The 22,783-nt window shown below is 39.0% G+C and overlaps 1 protein-coding gene across 1 annotated transcript in view; it reads left to right on the top strand.

Moving 5' to 3' along the window:
* Positions 1-22,783, top strand: part of Arsb (arylsulfatase B) — a 140,198-nt gene that overhangs the window by 16,743 nt on the left and 100,672 nt on the right. The window contains exons 2-4 of the mRNA XM_048331132.1: positions 2,224-2,410; positions 7,223-7,413; positions 15,900-16,107. Coding sequence (XP_048187089.1) covers positions 2,224-2,410; positions 7,223-7,413; positions 15,900-16,107 — 586 coding nt within the window. The remainder of the gene's footprint in view (positions 1-2,223; positions 2,411-7,222; positions 7,414-15,899; positions 16,108-22,783) is intronic.

Below are 22,783 nucleotides of genomic sequence, written 5' to 3'. Positions count from 1 at the left end.
GGCTGGAGGCATGGCTTACATAGTAGATAGAACACTTGCCTACCAAGTGCAAAGCCCTGAGTTAAGCCCCCAGTACTTAAAAAAATAGTAAAAATTCTTTAACATTTAAGATATTCCATATTATTGCCTCCTTCCCTCCCTTTTTTGTTCCTTCTTTTTTTCCCCAAGTAATGAGGTTTGAACTTAGGGACAGCTTTTTTGCTGGTTAAGTGAATAGAAGAGTCTCACAGACTTTCCACTTGCGCTGACTTTGAACTGTAATCCTCAGATCTCAGCGTTCTTTGTAGCTAGGTTTACAAGCTCTTGACTTCCATTGGTCCTATAGGATTAGATGATATCAAGCTATAGTAGGTATAATCTTTTTAATGTTGCTTCTGCAAAGATATACAAAAAAAATATTTAAGGCTGTGTCAAAACTTTTGAGAAAATTGTGGGCTTCCACTCCCTACCCCTACCTCAACCTGTACTAGGGAGGAAATTTGAACGCAGGCCTTCATACTTGCTAGATAGGCACTCTACTGCTCAAGCCACTCCTCCAGCTTGCTTTCTCTGGTTATTTTTGAGATAGAGTGTCACTTTTTGCCTAGGCTGTCCTGGATCTTAATCATCTTATTTACGCTTCCCATTGTAGCTGGGCTGACAATGTGAACTGTTGTTCTTAGCTTTTTCTGTTGAGAAGGGGTTCTTGTGCACTTTTTGCCTGGGCTGGCTGGAAACCATGATCTTCCCTAGCTAACCAGCCCCCTGCCCCCTAGTAGCTAGGACTACAGGTCTGAACCACAGTGCTTGGCTTTGAGAAAATAATTGATCATAGCTTACAATAAATAGAAAAAAAACCCCAATGACTGTGAATTTGAGGAGAAGTCTTTTTTGGTCTGCATTTTGTATCTGTTCCCAAATAGTTAAAGAAAAACCAAACAAAAATCTGTCAATTTGTCCACTCTGAGGAGTTGGCATCTAAGTCTGAGAAACATCAATGATAAATAACTATGTAGTTTGTGCCAGCACAACTGTGGATTAGAAGTTCCAGGGTGTACTTTGTGTGATGTCATATGTACTATAATGACTCTGGGGCAGGCTCAGGCCTAGGGGCAAGATGGTTGTAAAGGTACTTTCCTTGAGGAAACGTAGTGTTGGGAGGAGAGATGTTGTTGATTATGCAGCTTATATTTGTTACCATGGCCATTGTTGAGTGTGAAAGACCTTAGATTCACCTGGCACCCCTCTTTAAAAAAAATTTAGCATGTCATGGGGCTGGGAATGTGGCTTAGCAGCCCTGGGTTCGATTCCTCAGCACCATATAAACAGAAAAAGCTGGAAGTAGTGCTGCGGCTCAAGTGGTAGAGTGCTAGGCTTTGAGCAAAAGAAGCCAGGGACAGTGCTCAGGCCCTGAGTCCAAGCTCCAGACTGACCAAAAAAAAAAAAAATTACCATGTCTTCAAAGATTACATACACATGTTCATTATAATCAAACCTCAGCTTCTCATGAAATGATATTTTCTGGATAGACTCACACTCCTAATATTATTGCTAATTTTTTAGGAAGTAAAACGTAAGTCAATGGTTTCTGACATAGTGCGTTGATAAATATTTGTTGAAAATATCTAATACTTGTGGGAATGTTTGGGTTATTTTGTAGTACCGAGGGGTTGAACTCTGAGCCTTGCATTTAATAGGCAGGCACTCTCCTACTTGAGCCACATCCCCAGCCCCTTCTTCCTTCATTATTTTTGGAATAGGCTCTCACGTGTGTGACATGTATGGGTCGCAGTCTGCCTACTTCTACTTCCCATGTAGCTAGGATAACAGTTGTATGCCACTGCACCCAGATGTTGGTTGTATGTGTATGTGTATGAGGGTGTCTCATGAACTTTTTGCCTGGCCTGGCCCTGAACCATGATCCTCCTGAGCTCTACTTGCTAAGTAGCTAGGATTAACAGTGGAGCCACCAGCACCTAGTGCTTCTTGAGACTAAGTCTTCCTGTGTTAAACTTACAATCTTTCTTTCTACCAAGTACTGGGATTACAGATGTGTACTCCCACATCCTGGTTACGGAAATGCTTTTATACAGCTTCTCAAGTTCTACTCATGTCCATTACCTGGGAACATGTCTCAAGCCAGAACAGAAATAGAGGTCAGCAGATCAACAGATACAGCCACTTCATCTACTTATTCACAATGTTTCAGTGCCAATAACCCACTATTTTGTTTATCTCTTTAAGATCCATACGGGTTTACAGCACCATTTAATCGAGACCTGTCAGCCCAACTGTATTCCTCTGGATGAAAAACTCCTGCCCCAACTTTTAAAAGAAGCAGGCTATGCTACTCATATGGTCGGAAAATGGCACCTGGGAATGTACCGGAAAGAATGCCTTCCAACCCGCCGAGGATTTGATACCTACTTTGGTAATGGGAATGCATATAATATATATATTTTTTAAACTCAGGTTAACTAGTCATCTCATAAAACACACCCAAGTGGAATCAAATGAAACAACTGTAAAGTTGAAGACAGAGTGAGTCAGTGTATACTACACAGGGCTGCCTTCTAGTGTTACCTTCATCCCTGGCTCTGCACTTGGCTCCTGGTGGACATGCACCCGCAGCAAGGCGGTGCCAGAGTACTCAGTGCCACCGTAGGGCTGTGAAGAGTTCACCACTTCTGCATCAGAGGCCGGTGTGCCCTCTAGAACTTTCTAATCTAAAAGGGTACAACCGACTTTTCTTTAATTATAGGCAAAGCCTAATGTAAGACAGTTTCATTTACAAACATGTATAATATTTTTTTCTCTCTCTCTGAACTGTATTGAAAACTTTTAATCACTTTGACATTTTAGAGAAGAAAATGCTTTTCCCTTGGCATCTTTTTCCCATCTGTGAGATCTGTTGTGAAAACACTAAATGGGAGAGATCATTTTAAAAGTTAATATTAATAAAATGGGGAGGACAAATAACAAATGGCAATAGGTATGATGATTAGAAAATATTAAGTATTTTATAAACTTGGTAGTCTTGTAAAAATAAATATGAAACCTAAAGTTTGTTTTCACTGTGCCTCCTGAAACCTGTTACAAACTGTGCCTTAATTAATAACCTATTTATCTTGCCAGTAGCTGTATATCTTCCTGTCAAGCTTTTATGTTGAGCTATCTTTATGTCTAGCTATTTCACTACCTACCTACCTGCCATCTGCTTCTTCATTTATTTACAGTCTTCCATCGCCAAAAAGGGACCCATACTGAACATAAAAAAATTTAACTAGGACAACAAAATCAGGGTGATTAGAAAATGATGAGTTAGTTTAATGACACCAAATTGCAGAAAGACTGCATAGTCTTAGAAGGGATTTGCATTTAACATTAAGATTCAAGACTTCTGAAGTCCAAAGTTAAGGAGGAAAAAAAAAAGGAAAAAGCTATAAGAGTCTCATTATTCACAAGAGAGATGGGAACCAGATGTTCAGGAAGAGTAAAGCATTTTCTGGCTCACAGGCTTGAAGGAAATTTTTCCTTTGGGAGAAGGTAAGCTGAGGGGGACAAATTTCTTAAAAACATCATCTTGATAAAGCAGCGGTTTTCTTACAGATGTATGTTTCTTGTGGTATTTTTTTCCACTTAAGCTAGGGCAAAACACAATACAATACAATATCGTTAAAGGAATTATGTGGAGAGAAGAGCAATGCTATCAAAGCGCATGGCTCTGTAACCGTGACCTTGGGTTAAGATCAAGGTGCAGAGATAGGAGACAGGCAAGTGTGCTGCACCCGCACTTCATCCGGATGCCCTAGGAGACATTATTAATCAGCTTTGGTGCTATTTCTGGCTGAGTGTATATTCCCAGTATCCTCAAGTAGCTGTTAGAAACTATCGTATACTTGAATGTAAGACTGTTTTGTTACCATAGAATAGAGGAACAGGCTGCACAGCCTTTCAAAAAAATTTTTTTCAGACCAGTTTATTTCATTCAGCAACTGTCATCATCATCATCACCACCACCATGGATTCTGCCATGCGTTTATGTGTTCATAACTGTATTCATTACCTTTCAAAAAATTAATCCAGGCCTGTACTAAAAGATGAAGCTTGTGGCTTATGCCTTTATTTAATCTTAGCTACTTAGGAGGCTGAGATATAAAAATCATAGTTTGAAGCCAACCTGGGCAGATAAGTAGGAGAGCTTAGTCTTTGCAGTTTACCAGTAGAAAGCCTGAAGTGGATGTGTGGCTCCAGTGATAGAGTTCCAGCCTTGAGCAAAAAGGCTGGGCAAGTGAGACCCTGAGTTCAAGCCCCAATGCTGGCCCACGTGTGCACGCATGCGTGCACACCCACACACACACACACACACACACACGTATTGATTTGCTTTAGCAAAAGATTTTGAATTTTTGTTATAGTCTATTTTGTGCTTATAAATTGAGCTCGACAAAAGGGAGATATCATATACCTTTATGAGAATTAAGAAGCCTCACTGAGGAGTTGGGTCTGTACCATGGGGGACTGTGATGACTATGCAGACGTTGTCACTGTTTGGGCTTGAAGGTTCTGCTGAAAGCAGACAAATGATCATAAATACACTGAAAAAACAAGGAAATGTGCATGTTAAGTGGAGGTATGTATGTAAATTATATCTCCCTTAAGCTGCTAAGGCATCCAGAGATTTTGTTTAAAAAATATTTTCTAGCTGGATTTGGTGGAGCATGCCTATAGCCTTAGCACTAGGGAGCCTTAGCTCCGAGACAGGATGCCTGAGGTTGTCCTGGGCTACGCAGAGATTCGTTCTCATTAAAACAAAACGATTTTTTCCCTAATCCTTCACCCCCAGAGCACAGGCTATATCATCTTTAGCCTTTAAGTATAGCATTTAAGTTCAAATTTGTAAGTAGAATGAAAGCACTATGTCACATGTTTGGTTGGCCAGAGGTATCAATTGTTTTATTTCTGTAATGAGGCTATGTGTAGAATCAGTTTAGTACTTATGGTTTATAATCATCTAGTCAACATCGTATGTGTATATTCTTCCAAATGGTAGTAAACAGTTTACATGAATAAGTAAGGAGGTTAAAGTGATTTCCTTGAACTTTAATACCCAGTGGTTGTTAGCAATGCTTGCCATGGCCAGGTGCTGCTGGCCCACACCTACAATCCTAGCTACTCAGGAGGCTTAGATCTGAGGATCATGGTTGGAAGCCAGTCTAGGCCAGAAAGGCCATGTGATTCTTATCTCTAACGAACCACTTAAAAACTGCAAGTGGAGCTGTGGCTCAAAGCGATAGCCTTGAGCACAAAAGCTTAGGAACCACACCTAGCCCCTGAGTACAAGCCCTACAGCTGACTGAAAAGAAGCTAACTATGGGGCTGGGATGTAGCTCAGTGGCAAAACCCTAGCAAATGCAAAGTCCTGGGTTGGATCCCCAGTACCACCCCCCCCCAAAAAAAAAGACCAAAAAAAGCCCACTGTGTCTAGTGTCCTGACCACTCTAATCAACTAGGAAAGTGCTGAAACTATTTTCAGATACATTACATATACATTAACAAGTATGTTGGATTTTTAAAAATTTTCCACTATTTATATAGCAGAAAAATTTGCCATATAAAAAGTATCTTAAGGTCAACATGTAATTATAGTCAGGAACTGAATCATAGAAATGAGAGAATTAATTTAAAATAAATTGTTTGTTGAATAGCAACTCTTTTTTACAACTACTTAAAGATAATAAACATACTTTTAAAAATAAAAAATAAAATGAATTATTATCAAGGCTTAGTTACTATTAAAGGGAGTATAGCCAGGTGACCATGGCTCATGCCTACAGTCCTAGCTACTCAGGAGGCTGAGATCTGAGGATCTGTGTTAAAAGCCAGCCTGGGTCGGAAAGTCCATGGGACTATTATATCCCATTAGGCACTAAAAATTCAGAAGTGGAGGTGTGGTTCAAGTGGTAGAGCACTAGCTTTGAGCAAAAAACAGACAAACAATAAGAGTAACCAAGAAATTCCCAGGAACAGTGCCCAGGCCCTGAGTTCAAGCCCTAGGACGAGCATACATACACAAAATGAAAATTAAAAAGAAATAAAGGAAGTGTAGGACTAGGGAAAGGACTAGTCTTATATTTTCTTTTTATCATTTTAACATTACTAAGAAGTATTTACCAGGAGATTGCTAAAATCCCAGAAAAGTTTATTTGTTGATAATTTCATTAAGATATAACACACATACTATGATTCACTCAATTAATGTGTACTAGTCAGTGTCTTTTAAATAAATTTCCAGTGTGCCATTACTATTCCAGTCGAAGTGAGGAACATTTTCATCACCACCACTCTGTAAAAAGAAAGCCAAACCCCATTAGCATTAGCAGCCACTCCCCATTTCACCCACCCATCCAGCCCCAGACAATCACTAACTACTTTCTATAGAGTTTCCTGTTCTGAACATTTATAAAAATGGAATCACAATATGCAGCCTAGCTTATTTTAATACTAAAGGAAAATATGGAACATTTGCAGGAACGACTGTTAATTAAAATTTATTTTCTTCTGTGTTTAAATTGTGGAGTAGGGGGAGGCAAGTGATGCTATTTAACAGCAAAATTGAGATGATTGTAGGTGGGAAAATCTAAATTCAGTGCTGTACTTTAGTTTGATCTTTGAGCTCTGTTTCACCACATCTAGAGGTTCTCTGTCTAGAAACATTTGTGTCTTTTACCAGTGGGTGTCACCATTTGACAAAAGATGACTTCTAGAGCTATGTCTATAACTTGGAAGCCGGTCTCAAGCTCAGTAACAACAAATGAATTTGAATTTGAATTGAATCCTGGACTCATTTATGTAATAAACCTCAGTAGAAATTTATAACAAATCACGTTAACCATATATTACTTTTTGTCATTAGATAGCTTTAAAAGATTGCAGTATTCTCATCTGTACTGAATTTGATCTCTGATTTTTTTTTTTAATATTTACCAGGAATCTCCCACTTTGAGTTACCTAATAGAATCTATGTTCTTAAAGACTTGACTGAGGAATGAATTTGTTTCTATACAGTAACACTTTAGTGAGTTCTACTACCAAATATAGAGATGTTTCTCTGATTAGTCTTGTCATTTGGTTAACCCTGTCACGGGTAATCAATTGCATTAGGCAATTAAATGCTGAAACATTAGTTTGTTTGACAAGTTTTATGCCATGCTCACTATTTTGTCTACCATTTTTGTTGCAGGATATCTTCTAGGAAGTGAAGATTATTACTCTCATGAGCACTGTGCATTCGTTAATGTTTTGAATGCCACACGATGTGCTCTTGATTTTCGAGATGGTGAAGAAGTTGCAACTGAATATAAAAATGTGTACTCAGCAAACATATTTACTGAAAGGGCTACGGCCCTCATAGCTAAACATCCACCAGAGAAGGTAATTTCGCTTCTTTAATTACATTAAAATCATGGTAAGACAGGAAAAAGCCACCATTGTTTCAGAAAAAAAGTCTTAATAGATTCTTTTTGGGGGAGAGACTTGTACTGGGATTTGAACTCAGAGCTTTGTGCTGGCTTGGTTTACCTACTTGGTTGCTATTCTACCACTTGAGCCACACCTTTACCCTGGCTTTTTGCTGGTTGTTTTGGAGATAGAATCTTGAGCACATTTCTTTCCCAACTGACCTCCAATGGCAGTCCTCTCCTTCTCAGCCTTCTGGATAGCTAGGATTACAGACATGAGCCATTGGCACCTGACCTCTAATAGATTCTTTTTTTTTTTTTTTGGCCAGTCGTGGGCCTCGGACTCAGGGCCTGAGCACTGTCCCTGGCTTCTTCCCACTCAAGGCTAGCACTCTGCCACTTGAGCCACAGCGCCCCCTCTGGCCGTTTTCTGTATATGTGGTGCTGGGGAATCGAACCTAGGGCCTCGTGTATCCGAGGCAGGCACTCTTGCCACTAGGCTACATCCCCAGCCCTCTAATAGATTCTTAATGCTGATATCTCTGATCAATTTTGCCTGTGGTTGAACATGAGAAAGGGCAACATCCTCTCAAATACATAGAAGCACAGAGGTTTTTAAAACTAATATTCAGACAGTGGGAATGTTAGGTAGTTGTTTATACTTCATGGCTTAACACCAAAAGAACAAGCTAAGGTTTTAAGGGAATTGGTTATTATCCTTTTAGGTTGGTATCATTTGACACTATTTAAGCAAACTGACTTAGAGATGTCAAGTAACTTGTTGAAGAATATAGTTATTGAAAGCCAGAATAAGAATTTAAGCTCACATTCTCTGACTCCAAATCTTATGTCTTTATCCAGCTTCTCCAGTTTACAGCCAGTGTGTAAGACTTCAGAGATTCTGAGTCCCCATTCATGATTTAACTGAATGGTACCAGTCCCAACCACACATTAGCATTATTGAAGACACTTGTAAGAAGTACTAATGCCAAATATTGTGGCTCATTGGTCTGAGATCCAGTCACTGGTATTTCATTGCTATTCCCACTTCCTACCAGTAATTCCAGTGTGCCACATACAATGCCATATGTCAGTTGAGGCATCCCCCTCAAGCCGGAGACAGGCATCTAACAATACCATCTAACAATACCTTAATTACTCAACAAAGATAATTTGCCCACAATAAAAATGCATTCTTATTAAGGAACAATAAAGGATTCTAGTGCAGTGACCTCATAACATTAAGTGGATAAGGGGAAGCAGCTGTGGTGAAATAGTGCTTTGTGGGTGGGCTGTCTCAATGGGGGAAAGCACCTGGAGCTGAAACAATGAGGGACCCCAAGACCTTGGGAGCCTTACGAGGGGTGTTGTTAGCTAGTAATGCTCATAGAGATGATTATGAAGATGAGAGAGTCATTTTCCTGCAATGTATGAGACATTGTGCGTCACTGGCCATCATTACTAGAGTCCTGAAATTTCAAAAGCAGACAGAAATGAATGGGGCGATCAGTAAGTCAACAGTATTTGCTAAAAATAGTGCATGCACGTGTTTATGGTTTCATCTCACAATAGGACTTTGAAGCTCACCAGTTTCAGGAAATACCTTTTCATTGTTTTATTCCAGTGTTTAATCTAATTCCAAGCAAGTTTCTTTCTTTTTTTGTGTGTTTTGTTTTTTGTCCTAGTATGGCCTCATGCGCTTGCTTGGCTTTTTCACTGTAGGCTGGCTCTCTACCCCTTGATCCTCACTCCCTCCTCTGGCATTTTGCTAGTTAATTGGAGATAAGAGTTAAGCAGATTTTTTTTTTTTTTTGCCCAGGCCAGCATCCAACTATGACCCTTATACCTTAGCCTCCTAAGATAACAGTTGAAAGCTACCAGTATTGTATGTTGATAAAATGGAGAAGCCATATTTTGAGAGGTTGAATTTTGGAGTCTTTATTAAAAGGCCAGCAACCAAATGGTGGACACCTGTCGCAAAAACCAGTAGCTAGCAAATACACTTAATGCTGTTAGGAAACTGAGTCATGAAGGCTGGAGAGGAAAGAAGGAACAAAAACAATACAAACAATTCAGCTAGGAGAGCTGAAGTGGGATGCTGTGGTGAGCCAGGAGACAGGACATGAACATGGAGACACGTGGCATGGCATAATGGCATCTGAGCTGGTCCAGGCCTAAATAGGATCAGGTCAGGGGGGAGGGTCATAGGAAACTCCTAGTCCCAGGCATTGGACTGACAGGTTTAGTAGCCTATCAGCCAGGTTCCTCCCCCCCCCCCGCCCCCCCCCCACCGCCGCCACCACGCATTCAGGTATACCTATCACCTGGGAGGCAAGGGCTCACCTCTCACCATGAAGACAAGATGCCAGGCTCTACCAGCACCATGTGGCCAAGATGGCACTGGCCAGACCTGATCTCTTTACTTCACCAGCAGCTAGCATCAGGTGTTCTTTGTAACATAGACAACTTGCTCTGAGATAGAAATCATTAAAGAAACCTTCTAGTATCTATAGCCAACTAAAAGCTGTGCCTGAGGAGGAACTGAGGAGCATATGGAGATGTTTTGTAAACACACAGTGGTGGATGCTAGACTCAGAGACATTCTACATGTGTTAGGAAGTGATGTCCTTTCTTTTCTTCCAGGGTAATTCCCACAGTGGTAACACTGTAAAGGGAAAGTAGTATTTTAACAGTGCAACTTCTTGTTCAAAACAGTCCCACAGCAGTTGCAGAATTAATACAAAAATCTTCTCATAGACTAATCTACTAGAACATTTCCTAAAGAAAATGTTCATTCTTAGAGTACAATTCTTATGGTTCCCTGGCATAATTTGAGAAGACATACCTTAATTTGGATGCCAAAGATGAAATAATTTAAAAACTTATCATGTACCTTATTTTCAACCTTATTTTCAACCTTATTATTCAACCTTATTTTCAACCTTATTATTCAAGTTAGGCAAATATACAAAGAAATGAAAATAAACTTTCATCTTCACTGTTTTCTTAACATGATGAGGATGTTTAGAGTATATGTCTTAGGGGTTAAGTAACAATCAAAAAGAGGAAAGAACCATTAACATTTTAACTATGAATATGCTAATAGCTTTAGGTAGTACATCTATGTTTTAAGCAATACTTAAGTTTTTTAATATGATTTTATACCTAGGATTCTTGATTTCTAATATACATAAAATATTTATAATTAGGTTTGGGCAAAAGTAGTAGCTATGACTGAATTGGGCAGAGCAGGTATCTAGATCCAAGAAATCGTACAAGACAGATCAGACTCCAACATGAACCAGGACTCCAGTGTTTGAATCAGAGTTTCAGTAAGGTTAGAATGGGCCAGCAGGTCTCCAAAGCCAAGGCATGAGAGTGTTGGAACTCAAGTCCATAAACATAGGATAATTATGAGCCTATCTCCAGAATAGCAGCTGCTTACTTTGAGCTAACTATGAGTTGGTGATCTGGCTAGCAGGAAGAGCCATTGCACAAGTGGTTATAGGCAGGGTCCCAGTGGTGTTTGGAAAAGCTTTGAAGCCCTAGTTAATTGTACCTCCCACTGGGCCAGAAAATAGTATTAAAAATGCTTTTTTCCTAACTTAAAAATAGTAATGAGCTGGGCACCAGTGCCTCGTGCCTGTAATCCTAGCTACTCAGGAGGCTGAGATCTGAGGATTGTGGTTCGAAGCCAGCCTGGGCAGTAAACTCTTCGAGACTCTTATCTCCAATAAACTGCTTAAAAATGCCAGAAGTGGGGGGCTAGGGAGATAGCCTAGTGGCAAGAGTGCCTGCCTCGGATACACGAGGCCCTAGGTTCGATTCCCCAGCACCACATATACAGAAAAACGGCCAGAAGCGGTGCTGTGGCTCAAGTGGCGGAGTGCTAGCCTTGAGCGGGAAGAAGCCAGGGACAGTGCTCAGGCCCTGAGTCCAAGGCCCAGGACTGGCCAAAAAAAAAAAAAAATGCCAGAAGTGGGTCTGTGGCTCAAGTCATAGAGCACTTACTTTGAGCTCAAAAGCTCAGAGATGGTGCCTAAGCCCAGATTTCATGCCCTAGGAACTGGCAAAAAAAAAAAAAAAAGTAATGAAATGCTTCTATTTAGAGAATTATTTGACTTATGAATAAAGTTTTAGCTAAAAAATTTTATTGTATTGGATGGAAATATTTAAAATGTATTGCACGCATTGCATTGATTCAGTGGGCTGTAGTACTTATCATTCTGTTTTCTGTTGACTCAGGGTTATACAGATGGGAGGGGCTCTTTGTCCACACAGTAAATGGCTCTACACTTCTGCTGATGAGATGGGATAAAAGATACATTTTTTTTGTTCAAAGATTACTTTTCCATGCTAAATTACTAGAATCTAGGCAGAAAGTAGTATGAGACCTTTGCATGACCCGTGACAGTCACCTGAAATATTCTGGGCTTTACTCCTGAGATAGGATTTGCACTTTTTCTTCTTACATTTGAGTCAATAGAAGTTAGACTACTAGACCAATGGGAGTTGCTATAGCCTTATACTTTTAACCCTTCAAAAGTAATAGAAATGTCTTTAGTTACTAAGGAATAGTTATGGGAAAGAAAAGCTTTTACATAAAGAAACTGAGACCCCAAAGTTAGTCAATTATTTGTATGTTGAGTTGGACAAAGAATAAATACTAAGCTGTGACTAAATCATGTGGGAGGCTTAAAAGATAGAACAAGTTCTCTTGATTTAGACTTCCTGTTCTTGAGGCTAAGGGTGTGTCCTTTCCTTCTAGTGTAAGGGAGAATATCTTTCACTCAGGAATTTAACTTATCCCTTTGAGCGGTAACATGTTGCACCTGTTATTTTTCAAGTGTCTTCAACTAGTCTGTATGTCAGAATAATCTGTTTTAACCCCTTCATCTGATGAGCATATCTTCTCTGTCCTCTCAGTCCTCCTCCACCCTTACCACACAATGTTGAGAATTCAAATCTTGGTCCTAGGCTGTCATGTTGACAAGTTAGGAGCCCCAAAAGTGTGCCCCTAAGTATTGCACTTCACATTCAGAGAACATTGAGCTGAGGGCCTTGCAGTTGCCTCAGAAGTGAAGTCTTTCTGGCTGTGCTCTGTCCTGCTGTCTCTTGCTGCCCTTTTCCTGGGGCAGTCCATTGAAATCTCTGCCTCTTCTTCAAGGCAGTTCATAGAAGTCAGATTCCCTTTTCCCTCAAACCAGTCATAACCTTTAACATTTCCGTACCTTTCTATGTCAGAGCTGGCTGTAAAGAAGTTCTGTGACCCATACTTGTCTGATAAGTTACAAAACTCATTCTGGGGGTTCTGACTCATACCTGAGAGGAAGAAACCTGAAGTAGATATATCAGAGAAGTCAAGAAGACTTTGAACAGGCAGGTTTTTCAGGATTTCTCCACTCAGTTTCCCATTAGGTTATGCCTTTTTGTCCAGTCATGTTTCTACATAGCTGTTCCTACTTTTTTTAATCTAAGCATCAAAATGGTCAGATTTCTCTGTATCTTTGGGTCTTCATTCTAAAGCCTCCTAAGTCACCTGAAACTTTAGATGAATGGATGCATTATACTTTCCTCTTGTTGATCTTTTCTTACATCAGGGTCTACTTACATCCTTTTGATGGAGGGCAGGAAGGTATTGTACTTTCAAATGTCAGATGCCTCTGCCAAATATGTAAAGAACAATAAGGGAGAACCAACACAATTTGACAGCACTTGGGGATGGGGCCTTTGTTACTCATGTTGTAGCATTTTGTGTTCTTCTAGAATGTGGAAATAGAGTGATTTGATTCTGATTCTGACTCTTGATTCTTCTCAAGAAAGAAGTCTTAAACAGATTTTTATGTGGTATTTTCTGATCTTTTTAAACATTTTGTGTGGGCTGCAAATTGTTGTAGCTTTCAGGACTTTAATCCTATCCCGATCTAGTTGTTGGCTGGTGTCTGGAGTTGGCTTATTGAAAAGACCTAGACCACTGCTTCCACCACAGAGCCATACCTCCCCCGGTCCTTCCTCTCTGTGGTCTGGAAGGACCCCTGGGGTTCTGGTATGATGTGTGTTATGACATGTGCTTGAAGTATGAAAAGGTTGCTGTGGGCAGTGGAAGCATGTACAGATGTACAATTCTGTGTTCTTTGATTTTATAACCTACCTTACTAGCTTAAACATTTTAAATTCGTATCGTTAGTATTTAACAGCTATTTTTTAACATTTAATTTTGGGGAAAAATTTTTATTTCTAAGTTTTTGTTTTGTTTTATTGCTGGTACTGGGACTTGAACTCTGGACTTCTTACTCTCTCTTGGCCTCATCCCTCATAGTTGGCACTCTACAACTTGAGCCATGCCTTCAGCTCATCTCTTTGGCTCCCAGCTAAATGGCTAAGGTTACAGGTGTCAGTCACCAGTACTTAGCTTATTTCTAGGTTTTCATCCGCTTGCTGCAGTACAGGAGTGTATATGCTATTTAAAACTACTTATCAACAGTAAAGAATGAACTATAAGTGCTTCCTAATTGCTTTCTTCCCTTTCATTCATTTATGAACTCTGACACTTTGAAGTATACTTCGAATACTTCAAGGAAATTATGTTTATTCCTGTGTTGAGAGTTTCTGCTTGCTGGTTCTGTAGGAGGGAGCACAATGAATAAGATTGTCTTCAGAAAAGCTCATTAGGCAGGGAAGACTGACCTGCTATACCACCTATGTTAAATGCTATGGTCAGGTGCAAGTGAGAAATAAAATCAGTGGATCACTATTCTTGGTTTTCAGGAATTACTTTGCTCTTTGGTTAGACACTACATCAAAGATGAAAATAGCATGACATACCCTTATTTTCTCATAAAATATATTTTAAAAAAGACCTATAATTCTCTCCTAAAAGGTGGGGACTTGTTATCTAAAGCAAAAAGTGAAAGCATCTATTGGTACACATTCACATTGTAATAGTGGACTTTACAGTGGGAAATCACTCTTCAAGTAGTATGGGCTTGGGCAAGTCATAACCCTTCTTTCTATGCCTCAGCCAAAATGTAATGTCAAGTGTAACTGAAAAATGGATATAACATTAGATAATTCTGAATATTAAATGAGTTAAGAGTATCTACCTTACTGTCAGAGTATCAGCTACATAGACAACATTTAAAATACGGTTGGTATTGTTGTTATTATTAACATTCATTTGGATCAGAGCCTTCTAGACCATTCTAGGACTCTTTCATTTTTTGTTTTGAAATCTTTCATTTCCTGCTAACACTTTTACTGAGACATAATTTATATGCCATATAATTAATTTTGAATAATTAAATATGAATAATTTTGCAACGAACAGTTCTACAGGTCTTTGTTTGGAAATATATGCTCATTTCTCTGGGAATGAAAATCCTGGGTCATATATTAACTAGATCTAACAGTGTCACGAACTGCCAAACTTTGTTTTGGTGACTGTATACATCCTTTTACATCCCTATGAGCTGTGAGTGAGGTTCTGTCTTCCTAATTTATCAACACTACCATTCTTTCCCATTTAAAAAATTATCATCATCCTAGTGGGTAGAAAGTGGTTTCTCCCTCTAATTTTGTTTTACTTTTTTTCATCTAAGACCTATATTGGGACTCTTGATCTTATACTTTTGTTCTTGGCTGACATTTTACCAACTGACATTCTACCAATTGACCCAGATTCAGACTCTTTAAAAAAAATTATTTGTCAGTCTTGGGGCTTGGACTCAGGGCCTGAGCACTGTCCCTGGCTTCTTTGTGCTCAAGGTTAGCACTCTGCCACTTGAGCCACAGCGCCCCTTCTGGCCATTTTCTATATATGTGGTGCTGAGGAATCGAACCCAGGGCTTCATGTATACGAGGCAAGCACTCTACCACTAGGCCATATTCCCAGCCCCCAGATTCAGACTCTTGATCTGACACTTTTACTCACTGGCTGACACTCTACTACCATGCCTCACAACTGTCACAGTCTAGTTTCTCTGATGACTAATGAAGTTGACCATCTTTTTTATGAAGTTAGAACAATTTATATATCTTTGAAGAAATATTTATCAAATTCTTTTCAGGGCTTGACAGTATTACATGCCTATAATCCTAGCTACTTGTGTGAGAGAGGCAAGAGGATCTCAATTTTGAAGCCAGCCTGATCAAAATTAGGGTGACTCGATCTCAAACAAGATACGTACAATAGGGCTACTGTGTGGCTCAAGAGGTAGGATGTGTGGGCCCTGGGTTCAATCCCTAGTATATTCCTCCCTCAAAAATATTTGCCCATTTTAATATTGAGTTGTAAAGTTTGTTTATATATTCTGGATTGAATTTCTTATTATGTACTAATTGACAAATATTTTCAATGTACTTTGCTGCTATTTTTACTGATAACTCTTGACTATCTCGTTCTGTTATATTTGATGCTTTCATGGGCCTCTCTTACTAAAGATGCACATGTTCTCTTTCCAGCCTCTGTTTCTCTACCTTGCTCTCCAGTCTGTCCATGACCCACTTCAAGTCCCTGAGGAATACCTGAAGCCATATGACTTTATCCAAGATAAACACAGGAAAATCTATGCCGGAATGGTGTCCATTATGGATGAAGCAGTACAAAATGTCACTGCAGCCTTAAAAAGCTATGGGTTCTGGAACAATACGGTGTTCATCTTCTCCACAGGTAAGTCTGTCAATAAACTCATCTCTTGGTAAAGCTTAAGACACAGTGTTCAATAAGTGGAATGAAGACAAATTGGAGCAGTTAGCATGTCCTTATTAAAATAAATGCTAACTGCAGTAGTGGAGACATGAGTGTAGTGGATAGAAAGATGTGCTTAAGGAAAGAGAATTATGTGCTTTTTCTCCTTTCCTTCAGACGTCAGAATGTTCTGAGAGTACACTTGAAACCAAGTACAGAGTAACTGCATAAATGAGTAGACATCACCCATTTACTGGGCAGTTGGGTGGTGAGTCCCTGGGGTAGCAGTAGCTACCTTTAGCTTATATTTTAGCTATTCTTCATACCTTCACTATGCTTTACATTCCAGCCATTTTCTATGACTATGACAACTTCTGACTCGGGGGTGGGGGAGGGGGATTATGACATTATAAAAACGAGAAATGGAGCTAGTTAACTTTAGGTAGAGGCTCCAAGTACTGATTATTTTGTATTAAAAATTTCTAGCAATAAAAGTTATAGATATTGATTACAAATAAGAAGGGGAAAAGAAACTTTCATAATCTTGGCATCCAGACATAAATTTGGAAAAAAATCTTCATTGTGGCAGTACCTTTGCAATTTCTAATGTGTTATATATGTGATCCTCCATACACCCCCCCCCCATTAGACACAATTTTCTAATTGGCCGTGTGCCTTTGGGTATAGATTTTTGTCTATTTATTATGCTAAATACTCAGCACTTTCTAAATGAAAATGCAGACCTTTTTTTTTTTTTTGCCAGTCCTGGGCCTTGGACTCAGGGCCTGAGCACTGTTCCTGGCCTCTTTTTGCTCAAGGCTAGCACTCTACCACTTGAGCCACAGTGCCACTTCTGGCCGTTTCCTATATATGTGATGCTGGGGAATCGAACCCAGGGCTTCATGTATATGAGGCAAGCACTCTGCCACTAAGCCATATTCCCAGCCCGAAAAATGCAGAACCTCTTCTAATAGAAAATTTTCTTGTATTGGTTCTTTTAAAATAGTGTGTCCTCCATCCTCCTTGTGTCCCCTCTCCTATCCTCTCTTTATAGAACTTTTATTATTTGGATATTAGGTCAGTCTTGTAATGTTTCATTCCCCATGTTTTCTTTATATTTATGTATTTGGAAATTTTCATTATATAAACTTACTATTATTTCAGTCTTTTAATACAAAGAACTCGATTTCTGATAAATCAGTTTTTTGTGAAGTTTTGATTTTACTTTATATAATTAGTTTTTCTGAAGCCTATGTTTTAAGTGTACATATTTCTATATTATGTGTTTGCGTGTATGTGTGCATTCATATATACATATATTTTGTTTATTCATATTCTTGACACTCATACATTTATTAATTAATTCTCCCACCGTCTTTGTTTTGGTGGCTTGGTGGTGCTGGGTCTGAACTCAGAACTGCTAAGCAGGTGGTTACTACTTCAACCATGTCTCTGCTACCTTCTCTCTCCTCTCTCCTCTCTCCTCTCTTCTCTCCTCTCTCTCTCTCTATATATATATATGTGTGTGTGTATATATATACATATATATATATATGTTTGTTTGTACCTTTGTTTTAGTCTGCCTTTCAAGTGAGTGGGTCCTAAATCCCTGGTGATCTTTGGTTAATAGCTACAAGTCTTCTAAACTTCCATTGTGAGATCAGTGCTTATCATGTGGAGAGTTTTTTGTAAAGTGACTATGTTGGGATGAGATGACATGTTGAGGAATTAATCTTGGTATTCCATTTGTGGGTTTATTTTTGTCTTATTTTATTGGAAATTGCTTTGTTTTTCTTTTAATCAGGCATGGTTATTTGAATCTACCATTTATTGAGTACTTTCTATACATGACCAGTTCAATTAATCTTCACAATGATTTATTCTGTTAGGACTGTTATCTTCCTACCTTACAGATGTAAGAACTGAAACACAAAAAAGTCAATAACTTGCTCTAGGTCACAGCCAGTTAGAGCTAAGAGGCCTTATTTCTGTCTTCATTGGTCATTAAAACTACCTTGTCAGGTCTCATTGTGTGGCCCAGACTGGCCTGCATCTATGCTCTTTTTGCCTCAGCCTCCTGAATGCTGGGATTTGAGGCACAGGCCTGTACTACCACTTCAGGTAAGGTGATGATCTTGGTGTTCTTCTTCCTCCTCCCTTTTCTCCTCCTCCTCCTCTTCTTCTTCCTCCTCTCCCCACCCCCCTTTTTTTATGCGCCAGTTTGGGGGCTTGTTGAGCTTTTATGCTCTACTGCTTGAGCCACAGCTCTACTTACAGCTTTTAGTAGTTAATTAGAAATAAGTTTCACGGGCTTTCCTGTCTGGGCTAACTTCAAACCTTAATCCCCAAATCTTAACCTCCTGAGTAGCTAGGATCACAGGCATGTACCATCACACTTAGCCTATTGGCTTAGATGGAGTCTCACTATTTTTTTTACCCTTGACCTGCCTTGAACTGTCTGTAATCCACCCATTCTCTACCTCTTAAGTAGATGGAATCATAGATATGAGACATTTTGCCTGTCCCTTATTGTACTTCTGACATAGAAGAGCTTTGCTTAAGATGGACTGTAGTAGGGATGTACTGAGCAACTGAGCAAGGCCAGGGAAGTAGGCTCTGTCTACTTGAATAGCCATGGTCAGTTGCCTTAGTGCCATCTAAATACCATAATTTTCCATATGTTCCTTGCTGTGTAAAAAGGTTGAATGTAAGACAGGCTTCCCCCAAAATTTATCCTTCAAAATATAGGAATACAGCTTATATATAATTCTTACACAGTGTCTCATAACGTGGTGTTCATCTAATTTATTTTAAAGAGTCTGAGATAGCACTGTGACTCATGCTGGTATTAAATGCCTGCAGAGGTCTCTAGGAAGAATCAGTGAAAAAGAGGCTAGAATGTTTAATGCTAACTCTTAGATTGTGACCTTACAATTGCATGAATTAAAGATGGTAAGTTTATTAAAACATGCCTTTGTTGGCTGGGCTCTGGTGGCTCATGCCTGTAATCCTAGCTACTCAGGAGGCTAAGATCTGAGGATCACAGTTCCAAGCCAGCCTGGACAGGAAAGTCTATGAGACTCTTATCTCCAATTAACCACCAGAAAACCACAAGTGGAGCTGTGGCTCAAAGTGGTAGAACACTAGCCTTGAGCTCAGGGACAGTGTCCAGGCCCAGAGTTCAAGCCCACGACCAACAAAAAGAAAAAACAAAACAAACAAAAAAACTCAAACCCAAAACAACGACAACAAAAACAGGCCTTTGTTATAGATATCACAGCTACACAATTTTGAGACAAATGGTTTCCTAAATTGCAAGTGTATATAAAGTAATACATCATCCATGGAAAAGACATGCTTAGGAGGGAAAAGGTAGGGTTAGAAGACTGTTTTAAATATCTCAGAGTGGCTCTCATGATCACAGAGATAGATATTGGTGTCTAGATTATGTGAAAGAGGTGGAATGATCTTCTTTCATGATATATGAGAAAACATATTATTTTAGCTCAGTATTCTTTTTTATTTTTATTTTTTGCCAGTCCTGGGCCTTGGACTCAGGGCTTGAGCACTGTCCCTGGCTTCTTTTTGCTCAAGGCTAGCACTCTGCCACTTGAGCCACAGCGCCCCTTCTGGCTGTTTTCTGTATATGTGGTGCTGGGGAATCGAACCCAGGGCCTCATGTATACGAGGCAAGCACTCTTGCCACTAAGCCATATCCCCAGCCCTTCAGTATTTCTTTATGATACCAAATCTTTATGCATAATTATACTTTAAAATAAGGAGTTGACTTTGATAAGTATCTGTAACATTTTATTTATTCAAGCTGACAGTTGTGATTCTTACTGAGAAAGTAAGGATTACCTTGTGAGAGGATTATTTTATATTCAGGTACTATACTATATTAACAGACATATTAATCTTAGATATGTGTGCTTTATTGGGCTAAATCCAACTTGATTGTGCTATTTATTTTTACATTATGCCAAATTCAATTTGTTAGGGTTTTATTTAGAGTTTTTACATTAATTTAAAAGTTGAAGTAGGTTTCCTTTTTCCTGTCAGGTTTTATTTTCTTGGTTAAATTGGCTTGATAAAATAATTTGGATGTATTCTCCATCTTTTCTTCGATCTAGAATACACTTTTCCAGAAGTTTGCAAGATTTTCCTAGAGTCTTCTTTGGAGGCATTTAAAAAAGTTATCTCCATAGTTTACATTTTTTGCCTAATTGTATTTAGACATGGATTTTTAAAATATTTCAAAATTACTTTGTCTGAAATGCAGTGAGCCCTTTGATCCACATGCTGAAATTGTCCTTCACTCAGGAAGTTTTCCTATTCATATTGTAGCTTATTGCTTTTCTTCTGCTTGATTTATTTTCTTTAAAAATATCTTTAAATAATAGTATCTGTAAGTATCTCAGCGAACTTTTTCTCAGACCTTATTAATTACTAGCCTTTTATCCTTTTCCCAGCCTTCTGGAGCCCCTCTGCATTGAGTCATTTTTGCTGTTCCAGTTCTCCTCCATATCTTCAGTGTAGATTATTGTGGCTGTAGTTTGAGTTTCTTTGCAGTCTTTGTTCCCTTTTCTCCTAAACTTCTTAGTAATAATAATGACTAGTGTTTATTTAGTAATCTTAACTGCATGCCCAGACCCTTTCCAGCTTTTCCCTATACTTTTGCACTTTGTTCATGGTATAAATGTTTAAAGCTCAAAGTAAAAAATAAATAAATAAAAAATAAAATAAAAACTCAGTGTAGCCCAGCGCCCATGGCTCATGCCTGTTTCTGGCCTTTTGTGTTTATGTGGTACTGAGGAATCAAACCCAGGGCTTCATTCATGCCCAGCAAGCACTCTACCACTAAGCCACATTCCCAGCCCTCTTTTGATGATTTTATTGAGTGAAAGTAATAACCAATGCAAATAAGGGTACCAGGAAAGTCTTGCATTTGTATTTTCTTTGATGAACCACTGAATCCCACACCTCTCAATTTCTGTATTTATCAGATTGTTAGTGGTTTTTAAAAAATATTGCCTAATGTATAAAAGAAGTTGTAGTTGATATTTTGAATTTCTAGCAGGAACATGAGTTAATCAATATTTTCATACTTCTGTGAGAATAGAACACCATGGCCTTTCTCTGAGCTTATGATTAATACAAAGCATGTATCAAGTAGCGTATTTATTGACTAAATAGCAAGAAGTTTTCTAATTTATTTGGGTTTCAGTTTCTCCTCTTCTTTTGCATTCCATTTTAAAGGGCATTTTAAGATGAATCTATTCCTTATGTTGTTCACTCATCTCAGAACTCATTGGAGGCAAAATTCCCTTTGAGGCAAGAAGGACATTATAGACTACATGGAGGGATGAGTCAAGATAAAAAGTAAATTCTGTGCAGAAACCATCACCTGGAAAGCCATGGGTGCAGAAGAGCAAGGGGATGAAGTAAGATCAGGACACCACTAGCTGTATATATATATATGTTTACATATGTCTCATATGGTGCCCACATCTGCTGTCTCCTACAGGAGTATTTGTTCATGGGAGAGGCATGCACAACATAGGCAAATGGTCATATGGATAGTTTCATGGTGGCCTTAGTGCCCCTCACTTCCAGAGTATTTAGCTTAGGATATAACTGCAAAGCAGAATCTAATGACTATTTATCACCATTTGCCTCCTCCAGAAAAACAATAGTTGTAGGACCAGGACTTGTAATAATTAACTGCTTTTAAGATTGTTGTTTGGGAGGGACTGTGAAGACAAGATCATCAAATAGATGCTCTTCATAGCATTACACCTCAGAGCCTTTGAAACGTAGAAGGGGCTGGTTTTAGTATTCTTGGGAAATCCATGGAATCTACTAAGGAATTGTATTATAAGTCCTGAAAATAGGATTTACAATACAGGAAGATCTGAATAATTTTAAAAATTGAGTCCCATTCTCCATCTGCAGGTGTATATTTGACACCTTGGTTGCTTACATTAATCCTTTAAAATAATAACTTATATTTATTGAGCTTTTTTTTTCTTTTTCTTTTTGGTTGGTTGTCTCTGTCCCTGAGTCTCTTTGTTCTCAAGGCTAGTGCTCTACTACTTGAGCCACAGCACCACTTCCCATTTTTGAGTGGTTAATAGGAGAGAAGACTCTCATGGGGACTTTTCTGCCCAGATGGCTTCGATCCATGATCCTCAGGTCTGAGCCTCCTGAGTGGCTAGGATTACATTGGGCATCTTTTGGGTGATGAATGGTGATAATAAACACTGCCCACCTAAGTGCTCACAGAGAAAAGTTCTAGGTTCTGCTTTCAACAGTTTTATGTTTTTATCTGAGTAGTAAGAAGAGCCATCTGACACAATAGTTAGTAATGTAAGACTTTATAAACTACGTTCTAAATAGCCTTGATAGTGACATTAAGTACTACAGCACTTAGTAGCTGAAGGAGGAAGTGGTAGCTTGACTTCACAGATAAGGAGGGTTTCACATAGAAATCAAAGGATGCCTGGACTTGAAAAGGAAAGGGAGGACTAGACACAATGACTTCCATTTGTAATCCCAGCTACTAGAGAGGCAAAGATCAGAGAGGATCATGGTTCAAAGGCCAGCCCAGGCAAAAATCTCAACGAAACAAGCCAGGAGTGGTACTGGATGCCTACAG

The sequence above is a fragment of the Perognathus longimembris genome, chromosome 22, assembly GCF_023159225.1.
Source record: "Perognathus longimembris pacificus isolate PPM17 chromosome 22, ASM2315922v1, whole genome shotgun sequence".
NCBI classification, from domain to species: Eukaryota; Metazoa; Chordata; class Mammalia; order Rodentia; family Heteromyidae; genus Perognathus; species Perognathus longimembris.
Note: the sequence above shows the minus strand (reverse complement) of the source record. Positions and strands in the feature narration are given on the sequence as shown.